This window comes from Prinia subflava, chromosome 3 (genome assembly GCF_021018805.1).
Source record: "Prinia subflava isolate CZ2003 ecotype Zambia chromosome 3, Cam_Psub_1.2, whole genome shotgun sequence".
NCBI classification, from domain to species: domain Eukaryota; kingdom Metazoa; phylum Chordata; class Aves; order Passeriformes; family Cisticolidae; genus Prinia; species Prinia subflava.
Window position 1 is genome coordinate 13,493,621 of NC_086249.1, and position 18,140 is coordinate 13,511,760.

The window sequence follows — 18,140 nt, forward strand, 5'->3', positions numbered from 1 at the left end:
ATAAAGTGTCAGCTAGTGTAGTAGCAAACCAAATGAATTTTCCTTTAATAATCCCCTTTCTGCCATGTACCACTGCATGACAGTGGCTCTAATTTTTAGGCAATGCTTATTAATGAGGAGCCCTTTCATATTTGTAGGACTCCTAAGTAAGAAACACTGCATACCTGGTTTAGAAATGTGTAATTTGCCCCAGTTTATTCTTGGCTTTGTAAAGTAATATTAGTACCGAAATCAACAGGAACTTTTATCAGTGAACACTAACAAGATTGGTTTCCTGACAAGGAATTTTTAGACTACAATACTATTATGCACCAATTGTAGGGCTGGAATTTCAACACAACACATTCCTTCCACATGCTGGGATCCTCGGATGGGGAGCAGAGAAATTCTCAAGAAACATAAAAGGGCAACTTCGTAGCAAAAATGTAATTAAATACTCAAAACCAGATGGGAGAGAAGCTGGTAAATCGAAATGACAGCTTGATCATGGACAAATGTATACCAAAAGAAGAGAGCTTAGCAATTTCAGAGAAATTTCTGACTGTTTAAGTGTGAACCTCAATGAAATCGTGTGGAAGGTGGATGATACATCTGTGCATGGCTGACTATGTATTGCTAAGCCTTTTTCAAGTGGGACAAACAGCAAATGTCAGTTGTGTGATACAACAGTGCATTCAGGACATGCTTTAACAAGACTCCTGCATAACAAAAGGTCACAGAGACATCACTTCAAAAGGGAGGCTCTTCTCAAAACATTGTGGAGAAAAATCTACTCTGTCAATGCAATAGACAAACGACTGAACTGCACAGTCCAGTGTGAAATAATGGTGCCTTATGCACCTGACAATGCAAATATTAAGCATTTAAAATCAGAAGTACATTTCCATAGCAATTGTTTCCTTCACCAAAAAAAATTTTAAAAAAAATTTAAACCAAACCAAACCAAAACAGAACAACAACAACAAAAAAAACCCCCCACCAAAATCCCAACACTAATTCACATAGACTGGGAGTATCATCAGAGAGGTTCACAACAGCTCAATTGCTCACTTGTGGACTATTTATTGCATCCTATCCAATAAATGTTCCTCACTATTATTTGTTACTGAATTAAAATATCCCAAATGTAATTTTATTACTTTAACATGAGGAAAGTTTATTAGTCTTAACCTCTCAGTAGAAATTACATACTGCCTTGAGTCAATATTTTTCAAGACAATGGATTTACTTCTTTCCACTCTATGAGCACTTTCATGCCAATATTTACGCTTTCAGAAATTTGAAAAGTAGAAAAAAACAGAGTTATATGTACTAAAGGCTAGAATTTCTTCAAGAAAAATCTGTATTTCCTACAACAAAAGGGAAAAGAATTCCAAATCTTGACTTATTAAAGTTATTCTTAAAATTACAATCCAAGAAGATTTGGTTCTACTGCTGATTTAATGAGGCTTTTTGAATTTGATAGAAAAGACTTATGGGCATATCAGCTGGTCCACTAAGTGGACACAAGTGTGTGGTGATATCTTGAGTATCTGAGAAAAAGAAGTGAGTTTAGAGGCAGAGAGAGAATGTGTACCTTAACAAGCCTTTTGTGAATTCCTCAGTGGAGTGGCAGTCCACCCCTGCTGTGAGGACTGTCCCAATTTCTGCAGCAATGAGAGAAAGAGAGAGGAGAGACACAGAAGGAGAGACAATCGCCACCTGAGCTACAGATCCTGCTGGATTCTGTTTTCAGGAAATAAATGAGATTCCAGCCCAGAGGATCACAAAATTCCCAGTGAACTGAAAGGGAGCTTTTCTCTGTTCAAAGCTGAACAAAAGAAAAAGTGTTTTGCTTAAACTGCTCAGTGCCACAATATTAAAGCTTCCACTCCACAACAATCAGCCAGGGTCATCCCATTTCCTGTGGGAAGATGTCAAGGTGAAAGACAGCATCAAGGCATGTGTGTTTTTCTTATAAATATCCAGTACTTTCACTTTAGCCTTAAATTCTTCCTCTATTGAGCTATTATGGCCATACATCTATTATCTGTTTGCTTTAAGTGATTTTTTTATTAAAATTCTGTATATTAGTCTTAATACTCCTTGCCAGTTTGTAGGATTTTAATCAGCTTTCCAAGATGCTCTGCTTCTGGTCAAGTGATATTTTTCTCCAAACAGGGTCCCAAGCAGAACTTATTCACAACTTGGCCATGAAAAAAAAGAGAACTTTCCAGCTCATGATGACCCAAGCAGCACAGTGAGAACAGGGGAAGAGCTTAGGTTAATTCCATTATGTGAAGTAGCAAACTGTTTTCCTATTGAGGCTGAAATGAATTTGAGCTGCTACATGGAAAAATCCAGGATCGATTTTCCTGTGTTGAAAATAAGGAGGAATTGAACTCTTTTACAAAGTCTGTGAAAATTAATAAACCAAGGAAAAATATGTTTTGAAAAAAAATTAATTTAGTACAAGTAACCTTCTGAAAGAAAAGTTCATTTCACAATGAATAAAGAAAATTTCCTTCTAGATCCCACAAAAATCTTTGTAAATCTAATGCTTTTTTTGTTCCCTCCTGAATTTCTAAAAAGCACCAAAACCCCATTTTGCTTTCAATTACGAAATTTATACAATTCAATTAATATGAAGAAATCCTTGTAAGTAAGGAAAGGGTTATGCCACCAAGCAAGAAAACACAGTAAGAATGGCTCTGCAGAACAAAACCATTCCTTCTGAAAATGTTACAAGCACATGGGGGCAGAGGGGTCCCTAGACCGGCTGCAGTCCGGTTTTGTGTATTAAAAGACCCACAAGGTGTGTAAACTCTATTCTCAAGCTTGCATTGCGATTTATTTTCATAAAGAGGAAATCCAGCTTCTATAATTCCAAGACCACTCTCTGAAGCTGCTCAGAGCACAGTAGCTGTGGATGATCTGGAGGTTCACACAGGATTAAAAAATAAACCAAGGTAAGCACACCCCAATGTTTCCAGACAGTCAGAACTTAGAGAAGGGTCTGCATAGTTTTAAGTACGTGAAGGATCCTACTGGTCTTAAAAGAGCTTGGCTAAGTTTATATCTATATTCTTTGTTAAAATACAGATTCAGTTGGCTAAAATGTTTTTTACATTGCAAGCCCATGTAGAATTTTAACCTAAATTTTATCTTCTGATATTCAGAAACATCCTGCCCTTTCATAGCATTTATGTAGAACATTCATTTACCCACCCATTTATTTCCCTTACAGTTCACAAGTATTTTCAGGATAGAAGCCTTAATAAAAACAAATATGGCAACATCCTCCTCATCTTCTCTCAAAATTGTTAAAGGCATAAAAGAAAATATTTCAATTTCAAGACACTCAGGGAATGAGATAAGTTTCTTTTACTTCTCATTTTTTCATCCTCTATAGACTCATGTGGAGTAGCACAGCCATCAGGGAATATAGTCAGGTAATTCATCCAGTACAGTTAGTTTCAAAATGGTAACATTCTGCTGGTGAATGTCTGTAGGCACAGAATACAGGTCTCCAGCTTTGCTACACCAAAAAAAAATGTTACTTTATACTACTGATCCCTATAGCCAGACAGTGAGATTATGGAAACACTACAAAATGAAAATAGACACTGAGAGTGAGCCATTTCATGGTCACACTTGGGAGTGCAAATTGTCTTCTTTGAAGACAAACAAAACACTTTTATTGGCACAATTCAAAGTGCCAGACACTTGATTTCCCTATGATATGACACAATAAAAATTGTAAATCTTCAGCATTACTCATGACTGTAACCAACAGTGAGTGACTAATGACAACACATTAACACCACAGTTTCAACTAAACTGACTTTATATGATAATTTATGTGGTTCAGATAAATGTGTTGGCTAAATGTAACTCAATTGTTGCATGGCATTTGTCAAAGACCCAATGCTCACTGGAACCTGCAAAGTTTTATCTGGGTCTCTTTTCAGAATACTGTCAAAAAGACTATCAGAAGGCCTTACATATTTTTGTCAAATTAGACTGTCTAACCTTTCAAAGAAGTGGTGGAGTCCAACAGTCACAGGCTAGAGAGGTTAAAGAGATTCCTTAAACAGTATGAACTGCAAAACCTCATGCAGCAAATATTTCCCTAAAATCCTTGGAGAAAACCAGGCCAAAATATACTAGTGAGCATAGTATAAGGTCAAAGCCCTGGAAACTCCTTTGCCTTTCCAATTTTGTCATGGTTCTCAGAGTAAAAGAATAGTGAATTATGTATTTAAACTGTCTAAAACTGCTGGATGTGATAACCTACACAAAAATTAGATCAGAAGTTATGCTTTTGTAAATATTCACCTGTGAAGGCCAGGAAATTCATGAACATGCTTAAGCTTGGAGAGAAAACTGGACCTAGCAGCCACAGGAAAATATAGTAGCTTAGCATCTGTCCCAGATCGTTCTGGTGCCTTCACTTACAAAGTCTTTAGGGTCATCTTGAAACAACAGAGATTTTGGTCTTGGTCTGTTACTGTATTTTGTTAACATCCTCAGAGTACGCCTGCAAACGGGAGTCTCCAAAGGAAAGTATTGCATCATCCCACATTCTGGTGAGTCATTCCCATTCACAGCCCATCATCCCTTCTGGAAATGTATGTGAAACCATTATGAAAAACAAAGAGAATCCCTACTCTGTCAGTTTAATCTTCATTAAATATCTGAAATAAAAATAAGTGTTTTTTAAAAAGATAAGCCTTTGTCTCATAATGTTATAGTGATGTGATGAAGCATTTTCATATATCAAGCTATGCTTGGAGTATGAATATTGGAAAAGTATCCAGTCTTACCTTCTATTTTCTGCATATAAAGGATGCCTTAACAGAACATAAGAACTGAACATAAAGTTTCTTATTTTTCTTCTTCAACTTACCTTTTATATAGTAAATAGTTATTGTATACTGTTAAAGTAAAATATTGAAATTATTTAATTAACCTTTTTTGACCTCTGTAAAATGCAAAAGCTATAAATATGGAGCAAATCAAATTGAGTTCTGCTGTAGGCAAGAAACCAGCCTCCAGTGGATTGCCTGCTGCTCAGATAGCATTTGCTAATTTCAGTCTTTATACTTCCACAGGAAAAACTGAGGGTACACATGCAGAATAGTTGTGTTCAGTGATTTTCTATAGTTTGGTGTTATAAAAATCATTCTGATCTTAAAAAATAAGACATAGCTTAATCCAATTAATTCAGACACAGTTAAATCTCTGTTGTAAGTGGAAAGTTTCAGACAACTAAAATCCAGGAGAATTTTTTAAATGACATTTTGTATGTGTCCCTACTTACCAATATTCCCATACACAGCCTCTAGCAAGGGATAATTTTCAGCTCACTCTAATCTTATCATCTGTCACTGAAAAAATTACTGACAACAGCCTACAACACAGTCCTGATATTAATAAAAAAACTCAGGACCCATCGTTTGGAGCCATAAGAATCAAAAATTTTGCTTTACATGACATAATGTTGAAGTTAGTATCACCTTCTAACAACAGAAGTATTAATGGCAACTGAATGCACTTGCCAAAAACCAATTTTGTGATTATCAGAGAATTTAGATTTCCTTTAAAAAGTACAAGCACCTTGAAAACCTTTTTGTAGTTTCTTCTGCTCCTCTCTCATAAATACATTCCTTTATAGCTCTTGTATCTCACTGCTTTGGAAACTTGAATTTTGCATGCTAATCCATCAAATATTCTGTATTATAGTTTTTATGGCTGCAGTTTTTATGGTAACGTAACATTCAATTTTTAAAAATTCTTAATTCTGTTTTTCACCAAGGAGCAAACTCTGATTTGACTGTCCTGCATCAAAATGGCAAGCGATATAATAAAACACTTTACTGCATTGTTATGTTTTAACAGTATTAAAAACTATGCTGTGTTCATTTCTTAATATGCCATGTTAATTAAACAACAGATTAGGAGGTCTAGAACCACGCTTCATAAAAATAAATCCAGAAAACTTATGTTTGCATTCCATAGATTTCTGTGATTCACATGCATTTCAATGGGATCATGAATAACAATGTTCTGTTTAAACAAAAAAAAAGGTTTATTTACATGCAAAATAATGTAGCAATTAAGTAACAAACAGCTCTCACCTACTCTGAAACAACAGTTCAACAGACTGACAATTGTTGCATTTTGAATAATTCCTTCCAGTTTACTTCTTTTCCAAAGACTTCCACTGTTTTTCTTCTGAAGACGGGTGAAGTCAGTCTCATAGTTTGAGCCAGCAACAAGTTGCAATGTAAGTCATTATTTACCTTAGTAGTCATAATGTCTGTGTTCATTTGTGATTTATTGTCTTAATACAAGAGACTCACACACTTCAGGAGTAAAAAAAAAAAATCCTGGAGCTTTCACTGACTACATTCGTGATGATTATACTTCTGAGATATAAGAGATTTAAAGTGTTAGGCAAATATTTCAGCAGAGTAACTACATCAAAGCTGGTAAGCTAATTTTAAAAAAAAAGTAAATAACTGAATCCTAATAAATGACCAATAGATATAGAAAGCCATATTAACATCACTAAAATTGAAAAATCAAAGACTTAAGAAATACCAGGATTCAGAATTGCCTATGCAACTTTAATTTGTCCTCGTTCTGCAGATACATTATAATGAAGTACTTAATTAAGATTAATGTCAAAGGTAACCACTAATTCCAAGTGGCCAATTTTCATTACACAGCTCTGCGTGTTCTTAGTCCAGTTCACACCGGCTTTAGGATGTCTGCAGTACTTCACATTTCTGCAGATTAGGCTTTGGTATGAAGTTGGGAACTGAGAAAATGAGCATTAATATCAATTTATTAGCACTGTAAAAACATTTGGTCTGAGTGACTTACCTAACATCAGAGAGGAACTCTGAGGCATAGTGAAACATAATCCAATTCTCAAAGGCCTCATTTAGTTACTCAGAGACTCTCTTTTCCTCTTCTTTCAGACCTCTGCCATACTGAATACCTATTTTCTGTTTTTTCCTTCAGTTAATGAGCTGGAGATTCTATCTATCAGTGTCTTCCTTCTCCCCAAACCCACGAATCACCCCCAGAGCCTCTTCTTGGGCTGACTGAGCCCAAGGCTTTGTGTTCTGTGGAGGAAGGGTAGAACAGGACAACAGATGGACAAGGCACGCAAGAGAACAGAAGGAAAAGCTGCCAGGCAGTTTTAGTTCATCATATAAAAATGCAAAAGCAACATAAAGTTTGTATAACTAACAAGTTAATTTCTTTCATTATGACCATCTCCTAACTGTAAGATCCTTATGTACAGTAAATTTATTTCCCTAAAATTTACAGAACTGAGTGAAGGAGAAAAACGTTACCACACTGATAGCCATGCAGATCACCAGAAGGCATAGTCTTTAAATCCACCTGACATCTTTTCGTTTGAGCTCATTAGTTAGGGAGTGGTATAGAAAATTACTGTTTCCTAGAGGAGAAAGTAACTTCATAAATATTTTATCATGAACCTCAGACATTTACTAAGAGCAGATGCATTATGAAAGTGAGATACAATGAGTTTCGGGCCCTGCAGAACAATTTGAGTACCAACATTTCTTGCTTTTGTTTAAAGCCTAAAGTTTCATTATTCTCCTTGTTTGTCTCTCCTATCAGTAGCTAGTTTTATCATTCTCCTTTCCATTCCTCTGGCTTCTCAGCTCATGCTGTGTAAGTTGTACTATTTAAATATTGATTTTTTCTTTCTATACTTTGAATCTTCTTTTTTCTGTTCTCATCTATTTTCTTTTTTACTGCTGGACTTTATTTTCTGGTTTTTCATCACCACACAGTTTCCATTTTTTCCCATTTGTTATCTGTTTTCTGGCTTCAACTCATGCTCCCCATCCTGTAGTTTCTCAGTCCATTTTCTGGACTCAAGGATTCTAAGTTCCTCTTTAAAGGTTTACTCTGTCTTCAGATTTATCTTACAATTCTTATTTCCCAAATAATCTGCTGATCCTAAATTCCTCACCTGGATGACCACAAACTTCCTCCATTTTGAGGTCTCAACATGTTCTCATCACTTTGGTTTTCCTTACTAACAATTTGTCCTCGCTCAGACTTCAACCCAGCATTATGCCAGTCTTTTTCATCCATTCAACCTATATTTTTAAGTCCTGATTTTACCCTGACCTTCCATCACACCTGTACTTTTTCTAGAGCTAGTCTCCCAAAATAATTTGTCTGAATATATTTTACCTTCCTCCCTTGTGGATTTTCTCTCTGTTCTTTTTTTTTTTTTTTTTTTTTTTGGTACCACATGACATCCTTTTGATTCTGCCTAGTGTCAGCAGATCAAAAGAATGACACAAATCTCTGAAACCAAAGCCCTGGATCTGTTTCCAGCTCCTTGGGAACTGTGGTCTCTCAGACTACCTCTGCTGGGAAGTAACAAGAGCAGGGCTGCTTCCTACGGAGAGGTGAGCCAGGAACACAGGGATGCCCATGAGGACAGAGGCCTCAGCAGCCACAGCCCAGTCTCACAGTGCTGAAGCAAAGACAGACCCAGGGGTTACAGCAAAGTCCAGCCAGGAGTCCAGAACATAAGGCAATACCCCAGGGCTGAGCAGGTCAGAGATCACACTGCAAAGGCCAAGGTTAGGATCACAGGATCAGGCAATCAATTAAATCTGGCTCAAAGTATCCCATAACCAATTTGCAGTAGGGCTAAGCTAGAGACATGCACTCTTCTAACACAGCTCAGCTTAAAAAGAGGTCCTGAGCCCCTGGGTGTGGATGGAGCCCTGAGGTGAACAGGATCATTAAGGGTTAATAACACCCTCAGCATCCTGACTGAACAGAAGAGCAAAAACTGGAGCACACAGTTTCTCATATTCCCTGTTTTTTTTAGTGTACATGCCAGGACACAATAAAGCAGGTCTTCAATAAGGATGGTTGTGGCATCAGAACTGGCTAGACACAGGTCAAGCAGAGTCTTCTCTTTCTGCTCCTAATTGTGGTATCTAACACCACCCATCTGACAGGATTACCATCTCATTCCCATTGCTGGAAAGAGCACTGGTAATCCAGTATAACTGTATTTCACTGCTAGATCATCTAATTCTTAGGAGACTGTTGAGCAGAGAGAGAATACATAAAAATAATAAAGGCTATAATGTTTAAAGTCAGTTGTGTGCATTTTTTCATTTCCCTGAGGCTTATGCTGTGGGCCAATTTTCATACAGCAAAAGAAATGCTCTTTTCAGAAAGGTCCTCTGAATTCTTAGAGCCCTGTTTTAAAAAGCATGGATGTGCTTGAATAAATATTTTAGGAGTCTCTAGTATGGACAAACTGATGCATTTGTTCAATTCTATAAGTCTTACTCTGGATCAGTTAAAATACTTTGACATGTAATTGAAAACATTTTCAATATAGGATGCACTAATGTGAAAATCTTAGTCCAAAAAAACCCCAATGTTGGATCTAAATGTCTTTCTATCATCAGAACATGTGAGAAAATCATTGTACTGTGTCAGTAATCAAAGTTGTTCTTTAGAATGTAAAATGGATGACATAATGTTCTACAGAAGGAACAACTCCCTTCTTACTGAGGTTTTGAATACATTTTTATCACTTCAGCTGAGTGCAACAGAGGTTTTGTACAACACATCACATAATCTCTGCATAAGTAATAAAAGGTAAAGCAATTAAAAATTACAAAATGTTAGAACTATTTTAAAGAGTAGATAATTGGATAAATACATATTCCAAAGATGTTAGCTGGGATGTATTTTATGAAAATCTGTTCAAACGCATTTAAAACACAATTCGTGTCTATTTAATTCCATGCATTAATATGTTTTTATGGCCAACTGTAACATGCATTACATAGGATATCCTGCACTGGAAGGGCCCCACAAGGATCACGGAATCAAAAAAGCAGAGAATATCCTGGTTGAAAGGGTGCCATCAGGGTTATTGTGTCCAGCTCCTGACCCTGCACAGGACACCCCAAGAGTCACACCGGGTGCCTGAGACCCTTGTCCAAATGCTTCTTGAGCTCTGCCAGGCTTGGTGCTGTGACCGCTGCCCTGGGCTTCCAGTGCCCAACCACCCTCTGGATTCCACAAGATGACTGGAATAGTTAAAAAGTCATAAGGAAATAATGTTACAAAAGCTGTTAAAGTTGTGTAGCTCCCCATTTCTGTCGTTTTGGGTAGGGAACTAACATTTTTTCAAGTAGTTGCTTCTTGACTGAGGGTTAGAAGGCGTAGGAAAGCACACACTTCTACTAATTATCAAACACTCTAGGAAGTGGGAGACCTAACTAGAATATATGGAGAATCATGTTAGCAGCACCATTTTTTCTGTGTCTTCATTCCACAAATTATATGGATGAGAGGTCAGGTAATGAATAAGATAATTCTGCTTCCACTCATCATTGGTAATTCTCTTCTGCAATTATATTCACCAACTCAAAATGTAGATTAGGTATTTTTCAATGAGAATGATACCAGTGAGGTTTGACCTTGGTTTACTTTGCATTAGCATTGCATTGACAAGGTTGTGTTATAGACTTTTTCTTCTCCAAAAGTCTGTGAAATATCTCACATTTATAATTGCTTTATAAATGGGACTTCATCCCACACATATTTTATATGTAGTATTCACAGCATGCAATTCCTCTTACTTGCTTCATCTTACTAACTAACACAGAACAAAATTTCACTGAATTCATAATATTGCTCTGGAACTGATACATTCTGTATATTTACACACCAATATGTTTTATGGAAATGAACACATTTCTTCTCTGGAGCATATTTTCAAACTTCAATTGCTCTTTACTGAAGCCAATTTTTTTTTCAAACAAAAAAAAAAGTGCAATGCGTTTCATGTCTATATATTTTTATTCACGCCAATATATTTTCACAGTTGGATAGATTTAACTAAATTAGTAGTTACAGTATTTGTTCAAAGCATTGCATTTTTCTGGCATCTGGTAAGTAAATGTTATCTGGGTTCTTTTTTTTTTTAGTAATCAGCTTCCACCGAACCCAAACCATTAAAAACAACAGCAAATTACCTCAACCACTCAGAATTTCTCACCTCAGAGAGCAACAAAAGCAAACAAAACCCCAACTCTTCTGCTGTAGCTGCTGAAACACAGTAAAGGGCAGCGCAAAAGGGAAATGCACAAACTCCAGTGATGAACTCTGGTGCTCTGGCCAGGAATGGTGCACTGGGCAGGGAAATGCACTTTCTGTGATCCCTCCTGGATCTAGGGATCCCCCACATGAGGGAAGCCGTGGTGCCACTTTCAGGTGTGCTGGGGCAAACATGAAAAAAGAAGCATTAAGAAGAGTTAAGCACTTATTAAGGACTACTGCAAGAGGCTGCTACACAGCCAGGGATTTCTTCAAAGCTAGGGGGCAGCTGCAGAGGGGTTTCCTCACAAGATTTTATTTTTATTTTTTTAAACTGAGCCACATAAATAAATCTCACTTTCCAAACTGCTCTTTTAAATGCGATTGTGAGGGATTAGCAGTTTTGCAACTCAGGATAGAATCTGTCTCTAACTTCAGTCACTAGGAGCTCGCCCTCTCCTTATTTCCTGTGGGCCTTTTTTAGTTGGTTTTGGTACTCTGCAACCATATTTTGACTACTTCTTTACTACCCTCTAGATAATACAAAATTTATTTTGAAATATATATTATAGGACATAGCACAGAACAATTGTTTCAAGAGCTATGTTTCCTAGCTTGTAACGCTAGAAGTTTCTCTCTCCATAAATTAACTATACGTCTTCCACCATTTGATGAATTTAACAAAACCATCATATTTTGCCAAATATAGGTTTTCCTCCCTAATCACTGACCACTGACGCTATCAAGAAGCATTATTATAAAACATGATTTTCCCTTCAGATTTTGCTTGTCTTTCAGGACAAAGTCTAGAGGTACTCAAACCCAACACAACACAGATGGCTCCGTTTAGAAGAGGTGGAATTTAGCTGCTGTCTTGGGGTGATTTTATGATAAGCTGGGGAATTTTTTACTTACCAATTCAGTGAGAGAAAATACGTAAGGACTCTTTCTGAATCATGTTTGGGGATTAAATTATTTCGCTTTGTTTAGCATTAGGAATATCTGCACATATGAATATTTGTTCATGTCACCTTGGTGAATAACAGGATTATGCAGAACATTTTTTTCTGGTTCTGATAAAATGTTTGCCCTCTGCATCTGATTTTCCGTGTTATCTCTTGTTGGTATTTTAGGGTATTACTCTTTACTCTGTTCTGAAGTGTGTTTCCTGAAGAATCCCTGTTGCCCTTTTGGTCTGCAAGCAATGAAACTTCCGGCCATGCTGCTTATGAGCTCCAGCTCCACAGACCAACTGCAAAGTTCTGTGTTTGGTTTAGATACCAGCTGCCATTGTAAGTCACAAGAATTCCTACTATGCCTACAGAAACCATCAAATTAACACAGCTGAGCTCGTCAGGAGAAGTATGACACCATATCTGGTGGTTGTAATGACTTTAATGATACATTTCTCAGATACACAGTTGGTAAAAAACCCAGAGACTTTTGCTGGGATTTTTTTTTCTCTATCTAATGTTGCTAGCTCATTTCTGACCCACCTGAGCCAGAAAAGAATGGCAAGAACCAGTGGTTTTGGTTATGCTCCTGACCTGGGGCATGGCGTGATGTCCATGTCACTGAATTCTGGGAAGGAAAGGTCAGCTGGTGTTTCTGAACACTCAGATCAGCTTTTCCAAATGTGGCAAAGACATTGGGGAAAACCCCATGATGTACAGACAGGCGGTTCATTCCTACACCCGCCAGAGGACCCCTTTCTACAGCTTTTAATCACTAAGCTAGGAAGACTCTTGTATCTTTCCTACAATGTTTCCTGGAACAAGACTACAACCAAAAGTATGTCTTGTCAAAAGTACAGAGCTATCAGCTGTCATAATTAATGCAAAAGCACTTCAGGATGGATTACAGTCCTGCCTTAGTGAAGGATTTGTGGGAAATGTTTTTTTAATTTCCTCCACCACCGACCAAAAAAAAACCTCCCCAACATTTGTTGACATTTATAGGGCTGCCTTAAAAATGATGACTTGATCCTTTCTGTAAGGCTTCTAAAATATTTTGATAATCATTCCCCGTTCATTATTGCTGCACCTGCACTGGACTCTAAGAGAACAGTTGTAAAACCTTCTTTTTTTTTTGTTGTGTCTTTTTTCACTAAGAGTAAAAAAACCCCAAAAACAAACAAGTGAAGCAAATATCTACTCATGCATTAAAGACAGACTACAAACACTTCCCTGTCCTAGGGGACATCGCAGTGCAACATCCTCTATAGTGTTAACATAACCCTCCAAAGGCATGGAGATGGACGTGATGGTCCTTTGCTACCAAAGATGAATTAAACATTAAAAGGTAATTCTTTATTTTCATTCTGTATTTTATGTGAACATCTTTTGGAGATTGGGAGAAGTCAGTATAAATCCTGATGCCAGGCATAATCATCACTTGCTAATTAACAAAGTGGAGGATATGACTAGAGAATGCATAACTTCCCCGATCCCACTCCTGTGCAAGCTCTTCAAGATGAAGTGGACAATTGATTGCACTTCCTTGACGATCTGAGACTGTGCCCCCTTCAGAGAAATGAGTTTTTAAAGAGCTTCCCTCTCCTGTAGGTAAGACTGTTTCACCACTTATCTCCTCAGAGCTGTTTGCTGTCAAAGTCTGGAACATCTAGGTGGAAATTCTGTGGGAAACATGATGCATGGTGTTGGAGAGAAAACCTCGACAGGAAAAGGATGGGACCAGAACTGGAGAAATACCTGGTCATGATAGAAATTTGGGTGCAGGGGAACCCTGCATTCTATGGGATAAGGCAACACAGCTCCTCCACAGGGTGTTTACAGACAGATCCAGCAATTTCAAGCCCAGGCGTTCTGATTGCACCGAGAGGCTCGTGCGAGAGGCTCCCATAGTGTGCTAAACACCAAACACACAAAGGTGAAGTGGCTGCCTGCCCTCTTGCATTTTCTCAACACCAAACACACAAAGGTGAAGTGGCTGCCTGCCCTCTTGCATTTTCTCATGGCGTTCAGTGCTTTATCTTTCGGAACATAGGCAATTCCGGACCACGAGCTGAATGCTACCAGCCCTCCCAAGAAACCCTCCAAAGAAAAAACTTTCTCCACGCCACGCAGAGTCGCGAAAAGTCCAGGGAGCTCTTTATTGCCGTTGTTCGGGGGCCGATCTCATCGCCGCCGTGGTGCAGGCATCTGCACGGGATTCGTTTCCACGAGCACGGAGACGCAGCCAGCCTTTCTTTTATCCGCTGTTTTCGGGGAGGAGAAGCGGAGGGAGGAGAAGAGGCTTTAGGCAAGGGCCGAGCGAAGGGGCGGTGTGCCCCGCAGAGCCCCGGGCCGGGCCCGCGTCCCGCGGCGCTCCCGCCCGGCGCTGCCGCCGCTTCAGCACCGGCCCTGGACAGCGCCCGGTCCAGCCCCGCCCCGCCCCCGCCGCTCTCGCCTCCCATTGGCTGCGGCGCCGCCGCGCGGCAGCCGCTCCCCGCGATTGGCCCGGGCCGGCTGTCACTCAGCAGCGCGCGAGGCGGGCCGGGCCCCGGGGCGCGCCCCTTCGCTTTGTAAGGCGGCTCCTCATTGGCCGCCCGGCCTGCTCCGGGCAGCGGCCATTGGGCAGCGCACCGCGCCAGTCACGCGCCCGCCTGAAGGGCCGGGCCGCGCCTGAGGGGCGGGGCCTGGCCGGAGGAGGCGGAGCCAAAGGGGCCGCGGGGGCGTGGCCGCGGCGCAGGGAGGGCCGGGGTGTGGCGCGCGGGCGGGCCCGGGGGCGGGGCCAGGCGCAGAAAGGGGCGGGGCGGGGGCGGGGGCGGGGCCGGCCAGGGGAGCCTGGCGAGCGGAGGTTGCCCTTGTGTGTCGCGCCGGGAAGCGGCTGGAGCGGAGCGGGAGCGGAGCGGGAGCCGAGTCCCTGCGCATCCCCCCCTCCCCGCCTCCGCCGCCCGCGGCGGCACGGCACGGGACAGCCCGGTAGGTACCGGCGAGCGGAGGCACGGACGGACGGACGGGGGAACGGACACGCCGGCAGGGGCAAGGGGAGCCAGCGGGGGCACCTGGCACCGCTCCGCGGTGGGAACCTGAACCTGCCCAGCAGCGCCGGAGCCAGCGGAGAGAGACGCTCTTTCCTCCTCCTCCTCCTCCCTCCCCAATCCACCCCCGCGACCCTGGTCCTCCTCCTCCTCCTCCTCCTCCTCACCCCACTGGATACAGCGAGGGAGACACTGCGGCGGAGGCGGCGGCGGCGGCGGCTCCTGCGGGGGGAAGGAAGCGCCCGGAGAGCGGAGCGGCGGGAGGCTGCGGATCTGCGTGCCTGGCGCCCACCCAGCCCGAGGGGAGCCCCCAGGATGCGGCTGAAGCCCGGCGCGCTCCTGCGCTTCTACAGCCTCTGCGGGATCCTCGTACAAGGTACCGCCTCCTCCCCACCCCTGCCCCACGCGTGGGGAGGGAGGGACGCCGGGGGGCACCGCCGCGGCCCGGGGCATCCCAGATCCCCCCCGCCCCGCTCCTGACCCGCTCCCTCCCTCGCCCCTCTCCCGGCTTCCCCCCCTCGCCGTGCGCCCCTAGCCTCCCGCTCGGGTAGCGCTATCCAGCGCTGAAGCGCCGCACGGCTGTTAACCCTTCCTGCCCTTCCCTCGTCAGCCTCTTCCCCTCCTTCGCCCTCCGCGCTCCTTCCTCCACCTACCCCCCACCCCGCCGCTCGCCGCCCCCCCGGCTCGCCGTCCCCTCCCCGCTCGCCCGCCGGGAACGCGCCCCCGAAAGTGCGAGTGCAGCCGCAGCAGCGGCGTGTGCGCTGCAACAGCATCCCGGGAAACGTGCGGGCTCCAGCCGTGCCCCCCCGGCGGGGGCGGCGGGATGGGGGGGTGTCCGCGCCTCGCTGCGCCGCCGCCGGGAGTGCGCGTCTGTGTGTGAGGCATCAAATGTGCACGTAGGGTAATCGGATGAGCCGGGGGTTCAGCGGCGGATCCCTTCGCCATCCTGCTCCAGGCGGCTCATCCTGCAGCTAGTTTGCAGACTGGATGTATGCCCCTCTACCTCCTCCCCGCCGCCGCTCCCCCTCGTTCCCGTTATCCAACCAAGTGGGATGGAGCGGCCGCCGCGCAGGGAAGCCCCGCGGCGCGCTGCGAGGTGACCGCCCGCCGCGGCTGCCTGCGGGGGAGCTTCCCGCACGCCTCTCCCGCTCCGGCGGGGGCCGAGCCGGCCGCCCAGCCCTCGGCGCTGCCGCCGGGAGTTTGCCCGCTCGCTCCCGGGGCGGCGGCGGGGATCACGCGGTGGGAGGTGGCGGTCGGGGCGCGGGCGCGGCCCGGCGGACGTGGGGGGGCCGGAGCCAGCCCGCTGCAACTCGCCGGCGGTCCCCGGTCCTCCGGGGGGATGCGGGGGCCGGCGGGGCATCTCGCTGCCCTTCCCTCGCTCGGCGTGCGGGGTGTTTCGGTGTGGGAGGGAGAAGCGAAGAGTCTATTAAACTAAGTGGCCTTGTAGATTTTTTTTCCCTTTTTTTTTTTTTTTTTTTTTTTTTCCTCCCCGCTCGCCTCCGTCATGCCATTTCACGTCAAGTTTAATATATTTCCCGTTTCACATGGCTGCGTCATGTGTCGGGCGATCTCTCCGGAGGGAGCCGCGGCTGGCAGCCCGGAGCGGGGGCACAGGCAGCCACCCCGGGTTCCCGAAACGCGACAGCCTCACACCCCGACACCCCCACGGTCCAGAGCCCCCCGAGTGCCCCCGCTGCACCTCGCGGGGAAGTTCCCGGCCGAGGACGCGAGAAGGAATGGGAGGGGAAGGAAGTGCGCTGGGCAACTGCGAAGGACGGCTCCGTCGGGCGGATTATTTGTATTCTTTCCCGATGTTTATGGGTTGCCCGGTACGTCACCGCACAAGGAGCCGCTGTGTTGGTGCTATACAGGATTATTTATGGGGGCATGTGCGGCGCGCTGCACCTGGGGGCTGGCTCCTCTCTGCCTTTTACATTTCCCTGTGAATTGTCAATTCATTGCCCTGCAACGGAGCTGGGGGTGGGAAGCCTCTGGACTGACTTTCTGTCACCAATAAAATCGGGGTTGCTGCTGGAGGAGGAGGATTTGATCTTTCCTGAGATGCAATCAGCCGCATTCAGCGCGGCGCAGCTTTGAGAGTAAACCAGTGATTAAAAACAGTGATGTCTTTGACTGCAGTTTAGAGAGCGTGCCAGGCAGAATGTAACTCTGTGAACTGCATGAGGTAAAAAACGTGTTGCAAGAAACGGGGTGTAGTACAAATCTGACTATGGCTGTGTGAAAATAACCAGATTGGGCCTGTCCTTGCAGATGGGGAAAAGTGATGCTTAACACATCACCCAGCTTGCCCTCTGCGTGTGTAAAACATCTCCCCTCTCTTCAGTTTCTCACACAATTATTTTTTCAGCTCCTGATTAAAACTTCAGTCAGAAATGCTTAGGATCTCTGTGCTCCACAGTTCAGAGGAATGTTCTTTCACGGGGATATAAAGAACCTGTAACACTCAGGCAGAAGTGAGAGGAAGTAATGTCTCCAACCCTTGTTTCCGAAGGTAAAGGAGAATGGAGGAGATGAGTAAATCTATTCCATAGGACTGTCCTCAGTGGCAACTGTATCCAACACAATAGCAAATTCTTTCAGTCCATCTTAAGTGCAACTTCGTAAATGTTTTCTTAGTTTGTGTCATTTCTTTTGACAGAAATAGCAGACACAGTTACCATTGGACACATTTCTTGTTGATAGCTTAATAGCTGCATTTGAAAGTAGTTTTTCCTGTTGGCTTGATTTACTTCCCCAAACTGTATAGTGAAGTGGCGCAGTGGATTTATTAGATTCCTCTAATTTCTGTTTGTGGGCTATGAGGTTTTTCTGTCAGCTCTGATGGGAATAATATCTTTGTTCTGAGGATTTGAAACACTTCTGAACTGTAATTACCGATGGTTTCTGTTGGTGAAACTGAAGTAATTAAAGACAAGGTGACAAAGAGTCAAGCTGACATGTGTCCTGTATGGAAGTTTGCCTTTCTGGCAAGATCTGTGGAGAGACCTGCTTAAGGAATCTGTCCTGAGTATTGATGAAGCAT

The 18,140-nt window shown here is 43.3% G+C and overlaps 1 protein-coding gene across 2 annotated transcripts in view; it reads left to right on the plus strand.

The window, feature by feature from the left end:
* The first annotated feature begins 14,894 nt into the window (after positions 1-14,894).
* Positions 14,895-18,140, plus strand: part of CADM2 (cell adhesion molecule 2) — a 587,817-nt gene continuing 584,571 nt past the window's right edge. For both annotated transcript variants that reach the window (XM_063393932.1, XM_063393933.1), the window contains exon 1: positions 14,895-15,473. In XM_063393932.1, the coding sequence (XP_063250002.1) occupies positions 15,413-15,473 (61 nt within the window). In that variant the 5' untranslated portion in view covers positions 14,895-15,412. The remainder of the gene's footprint in view (positions 15,474-18,140) is intronic.